Source organism: Crotalus tigris, unplaced genomic scaffold (assembly GCF_016545835.1).
Source record: "Crotalus tigris isolate CLP2741 ecotype Arizona unplaced genomic scaffold, ASM1654583v1 scf7180000018168.854452, whole genome shotgun sequence".
In the NCBI taxonomy this organism is placed as follows: Eukaryota; Metazoa; Chordata; class Lepidosauria; order Squamata; family Viperidae; genus Crotalus; species Crotalus tigris.
Genome location: NW_024096861.1, coordinates 245,369 through 264,193, shown reverse-complemented (window position 1 = coordinate 264,193; position 18,825 = coordinate 245,369). Strand labels below are relative to the sequence as shown.

At 38.2% G+C, this 18,825-nt stretch overlaps 1 protein-coding gene across 2 annotated transcripts; it reads right to left on the bottom strand.

Annotated features, from left to right (window-relative positions):
- Window positions 1-43: 43 nt before the first annotated feature.
- Window positions 44-14,790, bottom strand: CCNE2 (cyclin E2). Of its 2 annotated transcripts, XM_039348667.1 has the most exons (12): window positions 14,593-14,790; window positions 12,000-12,039; window positions 11,806-11,905; window positions 10,862-10,909; window positions 10,320-10,471; window positions 8,846-8,981; window positions 6,817-6,963; window positions 5,315-5,410; window positions 4,200-4,334; window positions 2,806-2,917; window positions 1,854-2,008; window positions 44-938 (listed from the first exon to the last, which is right to left on the bottom strand). In XM_039348667.1, the coding sequence occupies exons 2-12, from the start codon at window positions 12,011-12,013 to the stop codon at window positions 846-848; spliced, it is 1,188 nt and encodes a 395-aa protein (XP_039204601.1). In that variant the 5' UTR covers window positions 12,014-12,039; window positions 14,593-14,790; the 3' UTR covers window positions 44-845. The 2 variants fall into 2 exon arrangements, with proteins under 2 accessions (XP_039204601.1, XP_039204602.1); XM_039348668.1 differs by lacking the exon at window positions 12,000-12,039 and having other exon boundaries at window positions 14,593-14,789.
- Between the last annotated feature and the right edge of the window lie 4,035 nt (window positions 14,791-18,825).

Genomic DNA, 18,825 nt, shown 5'->3' with positions numbered 1-18,825 from the left:
TGTAAGTTGTAATGAAGAACGATCTATTCAGAGTGTAGCTCTTCTTTGCATTCAAGCTGTCCTTACTGCAATCCAGTCTTTGTTTTTCTTGCATTGTAGACAGCTAGTTTGTAGAAGTGCTTAGTGAGGAAAGAGGTAGGATATGACAGCTGTTCACTGAAGATGCTTCAGTTTAAGTGGAAAATTCTTAAACTGCTTTACTTCCAAAAGTAAAGTTTTTTCAGTCTTCATTCCCTACTCATGCTTTATTATATTAAGGCAATTTGGTATCATTCCTTAGCTACTGTCATGGTTCCGAAAGAATCTCTTCAAAGAACTTTGACATTGCATTGATAGCTACACTAATAAGTGTATGGAAGTAGGAATGTTGGCTTAGTAACCTTAGGTTAAAAAGATTAATATAAAGGCTTTTATTTTGTGGCTGCACTGATGTGCAAGCTGAAAACTGACTCACTTTGAGTCCTTAGTTTCAGACTGCCTCACTCAGTGTTTTATCACCATAGGTCAAAAGAATGTTTCATCCTATCCAAACCAGCACACACCAATAGACAATTGGTAAAACAGTCTATTAAATTCACAAATAACTAAATTTGACCAATTCATTTGCATCTGTTAAAAAAATTGAAAGTTGCTTAAGACAGTTTTAAGTTAAAAATCCATAGTTAATTATGAATTTAGTTAATCAGAAGAAATCCAATTTCTCTAGGCCTCATTGGGTTTCAAATGTAAAAGATCCAGGCCAGCTGCATGTGAATGTCCTTCAGTTGCATCCCGATAATCTTCTTAGCCATATCAAGTGTAAAAGCTCAGTGTGTATATTCAGTCTTCACACACATACAGCATTTTTACTTTTCGGAGCTCTTTGGAGGGGTTATTATTCCTCCCGTAGATACCGGTGATAGCTGACTGGGTACAGCTACTTCATAGTTAATTTCATCCTACCCAATAAAAAGAACAAATTATTGTGATGAAAAAGAAGCTACTTTATTGTTAATTTCATTCTATCCAGTAAAAAGAACAATTATTGTGATGAAAGGGGCAAAAATCTCACTAGCCACAATGTGTCACCTCTTTGGAAAAGTAAAGTAATCACTCAGCAAGGTAAGTTGGGCCAAAAGGCGGTGGTTCAGAGTCACTGAGAGAGATCTCTTGGGGCTGAGGGTGGATTTTAACCTGGGTCTCATTGAATCTTGGCCAACACTTTCACCATAATACTACACTGGCCTTCACATATTTCAAAGTTTTTTTGTTATGTTGCCTATTGATGATCATTCCTTACAAGAATAATTTCAGATCATGGTAGTCAAATTTAACTAATCTCAGTCATTTAGGCATTAAATCAGCAGATAGTTTAGAATTCATAACACCAGCCAAATTATTGCATGCTTTGTCAGCAGCTGGAACTGAAGCTGGAAATCTCCACAGATGACCGTATGGTCTAACATTTTCTGCTGACAACCCTTTTTGTTTACGGCTAGCTCAATTACTGTTCTTTAGATTCCAGGTATTCCTCACCCCAATGTTCTAGGCCTTGCCTAGATCATGCTAGATTGGGGTCTTCAAACTTAGTCCTTTTATGACTTGTGGACTTCAACTCCCAGAATTCCTCATCCAGCATGCCTGGCTGAGGAATTCTGGGAATTGGAGTCCACAAGTCATAAAAAGGCCAAGCATGAAGACCCCTGCGCTGGATGGAAGTTTGATTTTTGTCATCTCAGGATCATAGGAAAATGCATATTTTTAGCAAATAACTATATTAAGTAGGAAAGACATAAAGAAGCATTCTTTTAATTCCAAGAAAGTATAATCCTAATGGAAGACCAAACATTTAATAAGAGAAAATTCATTCTTACCAACATATCCAAATAGTTTGTATGGGTTTGTATGTTATGTCTATCTTCCACTGCAATCTTCTTGAAATTTTTCAATTTCACTGGTATTTTTTTTGCTACTTTGAAAAATGGTTCCATCCATTCTACACATTCTGCAATACTAGTCCAATCCAATCCTAAAAATGAAGTGAAGCAATTTACTGTAGCTACCTGAAATATCGAATACGTGACATCTGAAATATACAAATGTTGTCCCAAAGCCTCCTGGTTATCTTTTACTTCTGTTAACTTGCAAGGCTGGAAGAAACGTTTGCATTTCTCTGAACACTCTAAATTATTGCATATCAGTTAGCAGAACAAGAAGGCTATCCGAAGGCACGAAAAGTGGAAAATAGACAGCTATACAGCCATATTTTTTCCCTCATCCTTTATACTGTTTTCTCCATCTAATGTTCAAGACAAAAGAGAAAACAACAACAGAAGAACATTTTAAAAAGAGACACAGAATCTCATAACTGTTTGGATAAGATTCCCCAATTCATACTGAGACAATATTTTAAATCATGCCTAAGACAGAAGTGAAAATTGGCCATGGAAATCATAGAAGAAATCTATTTAATGTATGGTTGAAAAAGAAAGAAATTAAGGAAAATTAAGAAAAAGAAGGATGGATGAGGCAAGGCCCAGGAAGGAGGAAGTCTCGGGATGAAAAAAGAAAGTATTGTATTGAAAATTTAGATGCCATTCTCCAGATGATCTACCTGCTCAACTTTAATTAAGCTGAGAAAACACACACACACGCACATACAGGGGGGGGGGGAGAAATACTACAATTTATCACTTATAATCATGTCATGAATATGCTAAATTTATTAAACGTTGTGTCCTTCAATGTCTTATGACAGTTGCAGACACATACATTAACTTCCAAAAGTGAAGAGAAAAATACACAATTATTCATAGTTTACCATACCTGAAACCTTCTTTACTACTAGTTCTGAGGTATGATAGCAGAGGGCAGCAGCTGCCAATATCCTATACTGGAAATCCAAAGAATTGACATCTAGAATACAGAGATCTAAAAGCTGTGGAATGACATACATATCATTAGAAAGAACTTTACAAGTATAACAATGCATCAATTGTTGCTCAGTATAAGCTCGGTATAAAATCTACAATATCTTTCCCACAATTCTTATATTAGAAGCACTCCAATTTACTGGCTCATTAGATCTGCATCTGACTCATAGCCTATATTTGTTATGTGCCTCCCAATCAGTGTTCATTTCTCATGCAAAGCTGATAGTAATTGCCTTTTTATACACTGAAGCTACACACAGACAGCAGCTGATTACGGCTCAGGACTTTTATACTTCAAAGCCCAGTCAACTGAGTGTTTTGCTTTCCTGCCTACAGTAGTCTGCAATTTGGTTTGCAGGCTTAGATTTTTATCCAGTTATCTATTTTCTTGGCCTTTAGTAGATCTATCTAGATTCAGTTTACTGAATTTAATAAATTATGCATCTGCATTAAGTGAAAACCTAGCTAAGTGCTACTTCAAGGTCAAACAGATTTCAGACTGGCAGAGTCTTTTCTGCTCTTTGACTGAAATCCAGAGATCAAGGCATAAATGCAGAATTAAGGAATTTTGAGCCAAAAGTTTTGTTTTCAGAACCTTAACTAACTTAGTATAAATACGTCTCCCAGCTTTCTTCTTTTGGATAGGGATTCATTTGTTTTTATTAAGTCAAGAACATTTGCGTATCTTATGCAAATGAAACAAAAATCTACCAGTTAATATTTATATATTTATGAATTACAATTATAGCTGGCTTAATACATGGAGATTAACTCTTGGGTGATGCTATCTATAGGCTTTTTTGTCACATTTCAGAAAAAGTTAAAACTAGTCCTTTGCATCTACACTACAAGAATTCAATACACTATACATTTAAAAAAAAAACGTTTACAACTGTTGACTGTTGTAAAATCTCTTTAGAATACATTTTTTTTAAAAAAAAATTAGGTGTCTAAAACAATCCCAAAGAAAGCAATGTTTCTTATCCCCACAGAACAACACATTAGAAATCATACAATGAAGTAAAGATGCAACTGGACTGCCACTTGTCTGAAATGTATAGGGTTGGGCAGGGGGCTGGACTAGAAGACCTCCAAGGTCCCTTCGAGCTCTATTCTGATTGGCTGATAAGCAGGGAAAACTTCATAGGTAAGAACATAAAGCAATTCCAGATTATGGCTTCCTGCCCTATATTCCTAATGCTATCTAAAAGGACAATAGTTTTATTGTCAGTAATATCAGTTGATCTTCCAGCTTTACATGGCATGCATGCTAAAACAGAAACTTACCTGTGCTATTTCAATAAATTTGTCCTGAGAATATTGAGGTAGCAGCACTTTGGGAGCATCCTTCACTGCATCCACTTGAAGATAAAGATTCAGCCAGGAGATTACTGTCACTGGGCACAACTCCCACTTAAGAGCCTACAATATTTAAACATAATGTTTACAGGGCTGTCTATTGAAGTGGTTTAGCTTTCAGATTGTGTGATAACCACAACAGATATTCTCTAAGTAAATAAGCTTTCATTATTTTATTCCCAGCAGAAGAGATAGCATTCTTTATTATTTCATTGATATGTTCTTATTTTCATATTTAACAACATGCTAATTTTTCAATGTGTAAAGTTACTGGAAGGGATGAACATTCATATCAAAGCATTTTGCATAGGCCAGGTGTACAATCTGAAATTCTAGATCTTCGTGAGGCCTCCAAAGTCTCTAAATTCCCCAAAACCTACCACAGATTCGTAATTGAATATAAGGCCATGGGAATATTATTAAATATACATGGATTTAACTATTCAGTTAAATCACACAATCAAGTTTTGTGTTTGGTTTATTTATTTGTTTGTCTAACCTCAACTACATTTAGGAGTATGACTCCAGAATTCTACTCAAAAGCTAAGGACATCTCTCAGCCTGAAAAAAAATGGTAATTTCTGTCAAGTCCTACAGCATTCCGGACATAATCCGCTGAAGAGATCCCATTCTGAGCAAGCCAAACAAAACATTCTGTGATAAGGCTAATGTGAGTAATCTCAAACGCAAAAGTTGTTCCAGCTTCATATACTCATTTATATATAGCTATTTGTTAAATCAGACCACTAGCATGAGCAATTCCTAGCCCTAATTCTTCTTTATCTCAGTAAAGCAGTTAGAATTTTCTTCCATCAACTATTATGCTGGAAAGAAATGACTGATCTTAAAATAACTCACTTTTCCTTTAAGGAGGATGTTTCCAGATAATTAGTAATATATGTACAACTTTAAAGCAAGAATTAAGACATAGTATTTATAAAGCAGTATTTAAAAACAGTTCAGATAAGAGGTTGGTAAATTAATTCCTAGTATATCAGTTCCAGAAGGAAGAGTTCAAATTGATAATATCCCAGTTTTGTTACCTTTAATATAATTAGTTCCATTCTTATAATGTCATCTTCACTGCAAGCACCATCGGTAACATAGGCAAACTCTTGCAGTTTAGGAGCATATATCTCCTTAAAAAAAGAAGAAACAATGTTAAAACAGACTTTACAGAACTGATGATCAGTTTTCTATATCCCTATGCAATACAAATATATATTTTAATTTTACATCTTGAAGCTCAATTCAACTACTGATTTTTTTTATTTACCACAAGAAACATAATTGGCTACATAGATACAATCTATTGAGTATCTATGCAATCCCAAATATATCAGAAATCCACTGATAATTCTTCTGTCTCTGGTTCAAAACTGCCTTAATCTTGCAAAATAAAAAAAAAATCAATCTACAAATAACTGTCGGCTATGCTAGGATATCTATTCCTAAACTGCATCAGCTTTACAGATCTTTAGAAATCTCAATTATTTAACTTAAATGAGTTTACACATACTGAGTAAAATGACATGGTAGTTATGTTTCACATGCATTTATCTTCCCAAATGCCAAAAAAAAAAAGGGGGGGGGGCAGGGAATTAACAGGAGATCTTAAAAGCTGACCATAAGTGCTTTGTTTTTAGTGAGTCGAGGTCAGAAATGTCCCTACAGACTATGAAAGGGGACTCATTTGGATATTTTCAGGAAGCTTCCTAAAATACTTTCTTTTTCAGAAGAGACTATTTCATCTGATCTCAAACCCAGTCATACTTATAAGAGCCCATCAAACTTCTAAAAGACTAGCAGATTAGCTGCAGAAGCTGTTTCTTACTTGGTAACCAAATCTATCCAATACTTCCTCAACTGTCATAACAGGATTAGCTTTTGCAAGGTATGTGAGCTATATATATGGGGGATTAGGCCTTACAGCTTTTATTTGACTGAATATTAGAAATTTAAGGCCTTTTTGATTATTTTGCTTACTTGCCTTTATTTTACTCCTGGTAACTCCAAGAACAAACTGGAGTCACTGTGATGTAATGATTGAAGAGCTGACTTGGAAACCAGGAGACTGAATTTTAGTCCCCCTCTCAGCCCAAACCACCTCACAAGGTTGTTGTTGTGAGGAAAACAGAAGGAAGGAGTTACTTATAATAGAATATAGGTGGGATAAAATGTAATACGTAAATAAAACAAGCACATGCAGTTTTCTAGACAAGCACATTTTCAAAAGTGGTATACCATTGCCTGAAATAGTTTTTCTGGTTGAAAATTTCAGGGAAAGAGTTTTAAAAGTCTATACTATTTCCTGGGAGCTCAAGGCAATTTAAATTGGGAATTCCTTTCATTTTCATCTCCATAAGAATTTCCATCTTCATCTCCTAGTGAAAAAGACTGGCAAAGGGAAGAAGACTGACCCAAAATTATCTTATGAGTTTTCATGGATGAAGATAGAGGGGAAACAAAATGTCCTCAATTCTAGCCCAACACTAAGTATAACCAAGTAGCTGTAGAAATGCATCACGTATCTATCTCTACTTACCTCAAGCTTGGAAGCAATGAACAGGGTTGTAATTCCTATAAGCTGAAGCATGGTTTTATTTATGTCCTTCTGAGTCAACATGAATCTATCAAAAAAGTCTTGGGCCAAATAGAATGTTTCTCTATGAAGTGTGTATACTTCACATACCTGTAATGAAATACATAGCAAATAATATTCTGAATAGCCAGTGAAAGTTTCATTTTGATATTACATTACCTTAATTTTAAATCAAAATTAATAAGGTGGAAAAAATTCTTACTTGGCACTGAAGAATTTCCAAAATAAATATTTACAATAAAATCTAATATATAGTATTTTTAAAGAATGTCTAATTTCTTTCAAATTTAAAATTTTGTACCTCTTTTTGTTAGGTCTACATTGTCCCTGACATTTACTAAGTGCAGATAATTTCGACACATATTCTTAAATTTGAAGCAGTTACAGTATTTAAAACACTCAGTCATAGCATCCATAATTAGAGAGTACTTAGAAACCACCTATAAGAAACTTTAGTTTTCACTATTGATAAAGTACTAGGAAATTTTCCATGTTTCTAGTAAACATTTATATTATTTCTGATAATTTTTCTGGGTATTTGGCATCACTAGACTATCATCTAAAAGTAATCTTCACATAATATAGGATAGTATATAAGATTATTCTACCATGACTAGCAATAACAAATTAATAATCAATTTGTCCCAGAACACTCAATTATCTTTAAGCATAACAAAACTTGGTATATCTGAGATAATATCTTATCAGAGGTAAGATCAGAATATATTAAAATACTGAATATTTTCTATATAAAGCAAGTTGTTTATCTAACCCAACAAAAAAGAAATGCTCTGTAAAAATATGTGAACTATAGATTATAGAGAGAAATACTGGCAATAAGTAATAGATGAAATGAAATCAGAGAAAATGCTTAAAATTGAAATAATTGACTTTTGTTCATACAACGATAACGGTTTCCCCTGTCCAGTCATGCCTGACTCTAGTGGGCAGTACTCATCTCAGTTTCCTAGCTGAGGGAACCAGTGTTGTCTGAAGACATTTCCATGGTTACACGGCCAGCATGGCTATATACCGAGGCACACAAAATGCTGTTACCTTTCCACCGAAGTGGTATCTATTTATCTACTCGCATTGGCATGCATTTGAACTGCTAGTTGGGCAGGAGCTGGGGCAAGAGCAGAAACTCATCCTGTTGTGTGGTGCTCAGGCTATCAACTTTGCAGCTGACAAGCTCAGCATCTTTAACTTCTGAACCAAGGAAGACTTTAATCTATTTGTCCCCTACATATGATCCTTAGATTAGTCTTATATGGATGAGGAAGAATATTGCAATTCTAATCAATTGTATTTAAATAAAAGATTCAATGAAGTTAATCAATTTTGTTCTAATAATTCTTCACATGCAAAGTAAGCATACCTGGGGCCAAAACCATACCATAAGCCCTCCATGTTGTCATTACAGTGCCTTTTCTGTTACCTTGGTCTCTCTGTCTGTCTGTCTGTCTGTCTGTCTGTCTGTCTGTCTCTCTCTCTCTCTCTCTCTCTCTCTCTCTCTCTCTCTCTGTGTGTGTGTGTGTGTGTGTGTGTGTGTGGTGTGTGTAACATGAAATCCTATACATGTAGGTTTGATTCCTCAGTTATATAATGGCTTCTGATACATGAAACATTTAAAGTTGCAAGCTTGCAAGTATTCCTTTATAGATGATTTGGGGATGCATGTAGTTTAAGGAGACAAGTCAAGCAAACAGGTGGGTGGAGTTAGTAAAACATCTTTCTTACTACTTTATTGAAGAAGGCTGATATGTTTCAGATTTGATCGTAAAATACACCTTTCTCTTTTAATATTATTTACTGAAGAACTAGAAGTAATATTAAATCTTTAATTTAAAACTGGTGCTTTAACTTAACAAGGAAAATATACATTGTTAAAAGTAAGCAAATTAAATGCTACAATTTTTGGGCACTATGCTGTTCCCTCAGTGATATTTTACAATCTTATTTCAATACTTACCTCTAGAAGCCAATCCAGGAGGACTGATCTCATATGTGGCTGTAGATTTGAGTGTAGTGATGTGAAATGCTTGCAATGAGAATATTTGTTTTCTTTTTTGAGAATGTTGAACCAAACATCTCTAGAACTTCCCCAACTAAAATCAAGATAAATAATAGAGTTTCAGATAAAAGAAAAAAAACAAATTTGCAAATTTATTTTGCCACAAGTATTTGATTCTGAAACTAAATGCTTCTGTTTGGTGAACCCGGTTTATGTTTAATTTCTTAAAGAAAACATATTTTAATAGTGGTTCTGTTGCATGCTGTGAAATTAAGCCCCATGATTTTATTTATTGTATTTCCTAGTTGTTTTCAATACTGTATGTTTCATAAATACAAAAAAAAGCCAATAGAAAAAGAAACATAGACATTTTACTTCAGACAAAACTGTAACACAGAAGATTGTTATCTACAAAAGAAGTGGAAAACAAAAAATAGCATGAACAAGATCAAAACACATATTCTATGCAAAGCTATAGCTTATCTTGGACTTGAGAATTTGTAACCCTAAATTCTACTGTCTGCTTAAAAAAATAGGATCTTTATTACACAGCAACCATACCAAAATAAGTTCCACATTTTAAAAATCAGTTAGCTGTTTTTATTTACACCTGAAGCCCCGGCACAAAAATACTCATATTGGTCAGTTTTAACAACAAAACAAATTACTTTATGACAATTTCATACTTTAGGAGAGGAGAGGTCACAAGAAGACATGGTTCATCTGTTATATGAGCTCAGAGTTCCCATTTTCCCTCTCAAAATGGGGGTGGAGGGTGGGGGAGGACTGTACAGTACATCAACCATATTGAGGAAATACAGCTGTTATTTTCAAGTGTTGTTCCTGGAATGAAAGATCTTCAAATGACTATAATCAGGTAGTTTTTTTCCTAGCAAATAGTCAATTGCATTCCAAGGTGCACTTGTCCATCAAAATTTGAGATTTTAGCATTACCTCTGAAAATATATAGAACACTTAGACTAAGACCAAAACATTTGAAACAGCTACACTGGTGAGTTCTTTATATGTTCCATGCATCATTGGAGGCAAGTTAAGTGTAGCTCTTTATATACCCTCCTTAACAATAGTTATGCAGGGAACAAGTTCTGCCTCCCCAGCTCTGCATAGAAACCAGTGGTTGCTAGCCAAAGCACTGCTGCATCCAAGCATGGTTAATCAGTCTCTCTGAATTGTTAGGCACATTGTCTAAATGCAGGATGACATTATTTTAAGCCTATTTAAGGAAACTACTGTATCTAAGTAACATGTATTTGAAAGTAGCATGCCATGTGTCTTTTTTTTAGATAGCACATTTAATGCTTAGGTATAGGTATAGCTGTATATGAGGCTTTCTGAAGGAATATCCTATTTTCTCCATTGATATATCAATACACAGCAATATTTTAAATTATTTTCCATACATCTAGCGTACCTAAGATCCGGTAAAGGTGATGGATTTATGAAGAGATTTCTAAACCTGTATTTTTTGAATCTGGAGAAGTCTGTGGCTGTACTTTCTTTGTGTGGAGTTTCTATTATTATGCAAGGAGATACACCGCCTGATATTGTGGATGGCCAACAGCTCTAAAAACAAGATAATAAAAATATAGTTTTCAGACAGTTTTTTTGACAAACAGCAATGTCTTTATCCCACCCTTGAAAAACACATTTTAATATAGATTTATGTCATTCATGTTATGTTATTAGCCCATACTCATTTTAACTAAGCAATTATGTTCTGGGAACTAAAATGCAATGTTTCCATAGTGAAAAATGGTCTTCATAAACAAATTACAACATTAAAAGCATGCCATGCAGCCCCTTCTTATGTGTTTATTAAAACTAGATTCTGCCAATACAGGAATGAATAAAATCTTCCCCTTATATTGAGTCCCCATATACTTTCTAAATTACACATTTTGAAGATCGGAGTTCAATTATATTTCAAAGCAGTATTATACAGATCAACCATACCTTAATTTCATATTGATATCCCACATTTTCTTCATCTATCTTGGAGTCCTTTGGAAAACAAACAAAAATCATTAATACATAAGCAGCAATGAACTAATATCCAGTTCTTCAGATTCATCAAGAGCTTCTCAAACAATTGGGACACAAGGACAAAAACAATAAATGCATGGCTTGTTTTTCAAAGTATTTATCAGATCCTGATATTTATCCAACTTTGTTTCATGATTATTAAACAGCTGAACAATCAATGTCAATTTTATATATTTAATAAGCAAAGGAGATTCTGTTGTATGCTATCAAATATTTCCACCAAAGTGATGCAGTGCCAAACGTGAGGTTTCCCTGGGTCATAGTCAAGGTGTCAGATTTTATTCAGGAAGATAAAGCACTCAAGGTCCCACTCAATCAGATTTCATGTGTGTGTTTGGAACAGTTAATCTTCTCAAAATACCCTGCAGGATTTTTGTGATGGAGGCAAGAACAGATATCCATCTAAGCCAACATGATTTCTCAGGAAAAAAATAAGCATAAATACACTAATGAATTGGACCTTTAGTATTTGTAGATCTTTGGCATATGCTTGAGATGCTAATACCATATACATATATACATACACACACACACACACACACACACACACACACACACACAAGGAGTTAAATGAGTTGCATCCAAAGGAGTGTGTTTCTTTTGTCAGAATGATGAAAGCAGCATCACAACATTGTGCTGCAAGTGCTGCGTTTTTATGTATGCAGTGATGTATACAAAGTATATGTATGCAATGAGCTTACAAAAGCGGCAATATTGTTTTTGTCATTTGTCCCTTACCCTTGGTCTGCCCTAAAAATGCCACTGTATTGAATTATTCACTGGTCTTTGCATAAAGCCACCCCAGTTCACACATAATCTTTTTTCTATATGTGACTCTTAAAATTCCAACCCACCTGCATTGACTTTCTTTTTCTGTTCTGAAGTGACAATGGGACCTGTTCTTCTGGAGATGTGATCTGGCATGGCTGATGCAGTTTAGCTTGCAAACGGCTACTGCAGAAAGGAAAGATATTTTATTCCATCAGCGGCATAGAAGAATATACTGCTTTACCTGCATTGGACTGTATATTATATAACTGATCATTACCTTCGCCTGGACATCTTATTTGAAATTCCAGATTATTTCCCTGCAAATAATAGATCAGATGTTAATTCAAGCCATAATTTCGCTACCAAACACTAGCTTGTGAAAATTATGGCCTTCAGTTACTTATTCTGAAAAAGTGATTCATTTGTTGCACCCCACTAGTTGGGGAACTTGTCTCTATGTATGTATGGGAGCTGCATACTGCACCAAGACTTGCTACAATAACATAACATAAAGGACAACAAACAAAAGACCAATCCATAAATTTATGGTACATCCAACTACATGTTTCTGAAATCCAGGTTCTGAAATGTACATCCAGAACAAGCAAGTGCTCCACAGTCAGGCAGGCTCCTGTTTCCTCCTGAAAAGCCTCGGCTTGGAAAAGAAAATTCATTGGGCAATCTGCTCACAGTAGTCATGTTTCATCCTGGAAGAATTCTGCATGCCTGAATCAGGTAAATTGAATTGGTAGACTGGCACACTGTCTCAGCCTAAGATAACAGATTTCTCTAAACCAGAATTTCTCAACAATACCAGCTTGAAGATGTGTGGACTTCAGCTCCCAGAATTATTGGCGGGGGAATTCTGGGAGTTTAAGTCCACATATTTTCAAGCTGATAAATTTGAGAAACACTAGTCTAATCCTTTAGAAGTAAAGGTTACCTTTCCATCTTTGCATCTAGTCAATTTCACCTACTTCCATATATTGCCTCATAGTAGCCATTTTGTACTATATTTAAAGATCCTGCTTGAGGCACCTTCTGTTTCTTTTCTCGAAACAACTAAAAATATTTTAGCCTTGTACAGTACTAGTTACAATGAAGTGAGAATTTTATAATCCAGTAGTAAGTGATACAAATACATAGGATATAGTGAAAAACTTAGCAGTTTAAGAACTAGCACAACTGTACCTATATTAGGAGCTGGTTTTGTATCTGAAACTTTTCTAGGCACAAAAATACATACTGTCTACAAAAATACATACTGTCTACTGTACAGCTCCTGGTCTTTATTTTATCCTTATTATGATAGCTCATTATGTCAATAAACAGATACATTGTGGTTTCTCTTGTTCAGGAAACCAAAAACAAAACAAAACTTCAATTTCCCCCTTCTTTCTGCTGGGCGGGAAGGGGCTGATTCTGGTCTATAGCCTTTGCTTGTCAAGCTGGAGGCAGGAGCTCTTAAAATGCCCCCATTTCTCCTCTCTTAACAACCCCGCGCCAATTTGCAGAGAGCGGGTAAGTGAAGAAGGCGGCAACAGGAGGCTTCATTCTCTGAGCGTCCTCCCAATTTTCTCCCGAGTCCCGATTGTCGCCACTCCTAACTGCCTGGCGTGGGGTGCTGGGTCCGGGGGATGCAAGTAAAGGGTGGAGAGTGGGGCGAAATAATGCCTTGCTAAATTTAGAAGGGGGGGGGGAGAGATCACAAGCGGGAACCGGGGTGGGGTGGAAACACCCCTTTAAATAGAGTCACGCAGAGAACAGGAAACCTTTCCCGCCTTCAGTTACTTATTCGGAAAAAAGTGCTTCATTTGTCGCACCCCGATAGTCGAAGAGGGACTTTTGACAGAAGTATGCCGGGGGACCATAGGAGCCCCGATTCCTCCCCCACTCTTTGCATTGAGGTTTCCCTCCAAATAGAGCAAATCCGGACACCTATACCTCCCCTTCTCCCCCACCCCAGGACGGCACCGATCAAGAACCGGTCTTTCGATCCCCGGGCAAATACTTGGGAGGGTATTTTGGAGGATAAATGACCCCCCCCCAAAAAAACCTGGCTCTCTCCCGCCTTCTGGTGAGAAAGCGCCTTCCACCTTCGCGCATGCCCGGCACCCCATCTGGGTTGGGGGGGGGGGTGAGAGAAGGGTAAGTGCTGGGGCAGCCCGGGAAACGAACGGGCGGGCAGGCAGGCGGGCTCCCCCCACTCCACCCTCTTGCAACGCGGGAGGGACTCTGGCTCTCTCCCTCCAAAAATATCTGGCACTTCCAGCAAAGGCAGGCCGATCGAGCCGCGTCTTATCTTAGGGTTTGCCCTACACCGAAGGCTCGTAGCTCCCCACTTCGGATAAGGCTACACCCCCCCACACCCCCAGCGTTTAAAAAAAAAAAAGCGCCTCTTCCCATGCCCGGGATTCCCTCGGGGGGAGGGGAGAGATGAAACCACCCAGAAGCAGCCCTTTTTTCCATCCGAGGGGCAGACAACCCTCTCTCCCGCCACGACACCCTTCAAGCTGCTCCCCGAGGTCGGATGGGCTGGGGATCCCCGTTATTTCTCCCTCCCCGCTTCATTCTCCCTCCAAAATGCAAGTCGGCAAGCGGGCGGGGTGCATCCCGCCTTCTTGCTTCCTCCCGTGGCGAGAAGCCTCGCGCCTCGGCCCCGCTGCCAATCACTCAGGGATGGCCCCCGTGAATCCCTAAAGACCCCCTCATAATCTTGGGGGACAGTCCCCCCAAAGCATCTCCACAGCCGCTACCCCACCAGAGCTTCCTCGCGTGGCGGAGGAAAACCAGGAGGGGGGACGGGCAGGGCAACCCCCGCGCCCTCTCGGGCATCCTCCCCCTTCCCGCCCGAGCACCCCGCACCGCACCTCAGCTGCTTCAGCCGCGCAGAACTGAACTGTTCTCAGCTGGCGCCGGCGCCAAGGCTCTATATGGGCGACGCCTGCGCATGCGCCAGCGTGGCTCCCGGCTCGTCCCTCCAGTCCGCGCCTGCGGTTCCCGGGCTGCGGATTCTCCCGCCCGCCTTGTCCTGCGTGCACTTCACCCCGCATCCAGGGCCGAGGGTACCCCCGCAAGGGAAGGCCGCTCCCTCCACCCCAGCAACAAGAGCCCCGCTTAGTCTGGAGCTGCTGTCTTCTTTGGAGGTAGAGGAGAGGTTTGAAAGCTGCTTCTCAAAACCGGAGCCACGGGCGGGGGGGGGGGAATCTCTTTCTGCACCCGCTCAGCGCGCTTCGCAGAAAGAAGCACGAGCCGGAGGAGTTCTGCTCCAGGCTGCTTATTTCCCCCCCACATACACACGCCGGCGATTGCGCAATAGCGCGCCGTTCAGTCACTGCCGGAGACCAGCGCGTCCTCCTTCCCCTTCCAGTCCCGCCAAATGTACTTCGCTGACATCACTGCTTCAAGTGGGCTCCCAGCAGGGCTGACCACCCTCGCCTCGCCAGTGGCGCCTGGTGCTCCAGCCCGGTAGCTCCAAGGGGTCTGTCGCTCCCTGGTGAGATGCCAGATTTGTACCCGGGGAAGCAGCCCACGGGGATAAAACGAAGCCTCTTGCCAGATTCGTTTGCCCGAGGCAAGGCCCGCGCGTCCTTTCCCAAGGTCTTTCCTCGTTGCCACGTGCAGGATACGGGGTTCCCCTTGGCCCCAATCCGCGTTAAGGCCATTACGGGCAGCACCGCCTCGGGGAGCCCTCGGAACCCGACGCTCCCCGGGTTTCAGCGAGACCCGCTGACTTGTTTGGCGCTTTGTCGCCGCCCCTGGGTGGAGTGAAACGGCGCGCCCCAACCAATGAGAAGGGAGAGAATCTCGGCAACGTGGAGTTGTCAGCAAAATGTAAACACAGCCGGTTTGAAGGGTGGCTGGAAAAAAAAAAGCGTTGCTCTGCTTTCAACGCGGGGACTGCAACCGTGGCTTCTCTAATGTTTTCTTATTAGAAAACATTGCAAAACTTTGTACCTTTCGTTGGAAACAAACCCCATTAAACCCGATGGGTTGACTGTAGAGAAGCGTAGAGCGTCATTCGGCTTTAAGGAGGAAGTGGAATGGCATCGATTTCCTTTTGCACCTCCTGACAATTTTCTTCGGATAGGGAAGAATTTTAGACTTGAACTTTGGAATTTATCTCTTCTTAATGAGTTGATTTGAAAATCCAAAACTCTTAATTTTTCTTCCCAAACACCCTGTTAGAGTACTACTGGTGCACTTTGTTTTCCTGGCAGATGCTCATTGCTCTATTTTGCAGGTGGGTATCAGCTTTGTCTTTCATTTTCCTTTCATTTTTGTATTTTTTAGTTGCTGGCAGTTTCCTCCCACCCTTGTTCATTATTCTTTTTAGATAGTCAGCTGTCTAATATGATGGTAGCACAGCTCTAGTTGCAATACAATATAAGGATATGACTGATCTGTCGAACTAGCAGTTACACTTACATGTTTTTTTAAAAAAATATCATTTTCATGCACATTTTTTCCTGTAATCTACTCCACTGCATAAATATGCCTTCCTGAGTCATACATGGAAGCAAAATCCCAAAAATTTTAAAGTGATCAAAGCCTAGATAGCTAGACAAAAACCACTGGTATATTTAAAGGTTAATTGATTAACCCTAGGATGGCAGAAGTACTTCAAAGTGGAAATTAAATTGCAGAACCATTTGAAACAGTCGGAGGCTGTTGTCTCCTTAGTAAAGGACAGTGTAGCATTGGTTGACTTATGTTGCCCAGGCCATTTAGCAATAAGGGCTTTCCAATGGCTTCCTGGGTCATGCAACTTGTTACCTGCAATTCAGCATTGGCAGAATCAACTGGCACTTGTTCAGAATAGAGTAGCAGAGAAATGAGAAGGTCTGTTGGTATACTACAAAAGGCCAGTTTTTTGGCTTGACCCAGATGCTGAAAAATTCATCTGATTTTATGATGTACATCTGCCTGGTGGCGATGGTTGAAGGTTAACGGAGTTTCTGTGAGCTAAATAAAATGTAAGGAAAGGAAAGTAAAAGTGGATGTAGATGTGATGTATCTTTAGGAAGTTTACATAAAATAGGATTATAGAAAATTACTAGAGAAAGTAACATTTAGAAACATTATATACAATATTAGCATAAAACAAGAAAGGAGGAATTATATATGTCAAAGAAAAATAAAATTAAATAAATATACTTGGATGAAAAGAGGTGAATTTTAATGTTGGAAATAGTATTAGAGTAAAAACAGTATATGCACTAAATATGAGAATATTTGTATGATCACCATGCTTAGATGGAATTCCGGTCGAGTCTTATAAAAAATATGAGTGTTACTACAATGAATAATGTTGGATTCCTAGTAAGTAGTAGAATATGAAAGAAGGAAAATGTAAATAAGAAACAATGGGGCAATAAGGACAAATATTTCAAAGAAGAAAGAGGGGGGAAATGTAAAGAATAGAAGAGTACTGTTACAAACTGCTGTTAACAAAAAAGGATATATTACGTGTGTATGTGTCTAATGTTTGTTGTGTTTTGTTTTGTTTTGTTGGTCTAAAATAATAATAAAAAACATTATAAATAAAATGTAAGGAAAGGAAAATAAAAGTGCCAAGGGGAAAGGTGATAAAATGGATATGGTGAATAACTGAGATTGAATAAGTTTTTGATGATTAACAGATATATTCTCAAGGCAAGGCAGGGCTGAAACTGGAAGATATCTCCTTCCACTAGAAGCAATATAAAAAAGGTTCTCCAACCTTGAAACTATAAGAATATGTCTTTGAAATCATCAGGAGTCAAATGAAAATGTATCTTATACTCAATTTCAAACATTTTTTTGAAAAAAACAGGATGACAATATTTTTCTGTTTTTCATAGATAAAATGTCAATTTATCTATGTAGATATATATCTGCAGTAATGTTATTAGTCACAGAGAGCTTGCACCAGATTTCTACACAGGTACCTTTGTGTTGTTTTGCAGCAGATAGTGTCCCTAATTTTAAAAAAATCTGGGCACATTTTAAGTTAGTTCATTAATCAGTTAAGTTAGTGCTATTCTGGTACCTGTCTCTGAATTCCATCAACTTTTTCAACAGTTGCACTACATTTTATATTTAAAAGAAGCATTATCTGAAAAGTCTTCCAGAAAAAGCTGCAGTTCTGTGCAACAAGAGCCTTGGTGATCAAATGATGCTATAATGAGGGGTTTGTACTTGTAAATTATTTCAAAATATCCCTTTGCAAAAGCCCTTTATAGGTTGAAGAATTACCATTCTCTAGGCAGTGTTTCAGAAACATTAACATATCTGCCTTATTTTCGAAAGGGTGCATCTCATCCCCCAAGGCCCCATTGCAGCAATATGATGGCTTGCTTAGAAAAAAGCAGCCCAAATGCAGAATTGCCAATACACTGCAATTTTGAAGACACTGGAAATTTTCCTTGATGGTGAGCGTAAAAGCAAGGGAAAAGATTAATCTGTTTAGGGCAAATCTTAATTAGCTGGCAGTTCTCTGCTAGCTGGTTTGACCCACAAATGGGTAAACATGCCTGTATCCAAAGTTTCTCTGTGTTCAAATAGGTACAAAATAATTTTTACAAAATTTTTACATATTTTACAAATTTGATGCATTTGAAACCAGATTCAGAAGAGATGGGAAACAAAAAGACTAAAAATCTCAAGCAGCTGAAGTCACACCACTGGTTTACTTATTGTATAATAGTAGTATAAAAGTAGTAAAGTTGGAAGGGACCTTGGAGGTCATCTAGTCCAACCCCCTAGGGGGCTCAGGCAGGAAACCCTACACCATTTTGGACAAATGGCTGTCCAGTCTCTTCTTAAAAACTATTGTAAATAGTTTGGTGGTATTTGTCATCATTGATGTCTGTCTTGGGGTTCAGACTTTTCTAGCCCTGCAAAGAATTGCAGAGATGAAACTTTCTCTATGAAAAGACTTGTTCCACAATTACATTTCCCTTACCTATTGCAATTGGTATCAGAATTCTCCTTAGACACAAAGGTTATTTAATCACAGACCATAGTTGGGAGGTATTTTAGGAGATCATTTGGTACCTCACACTTCTCAGTGCAGAATTACTAAGGAAGGATTTTTCAATTCTTGATGTAACTTTATTGAA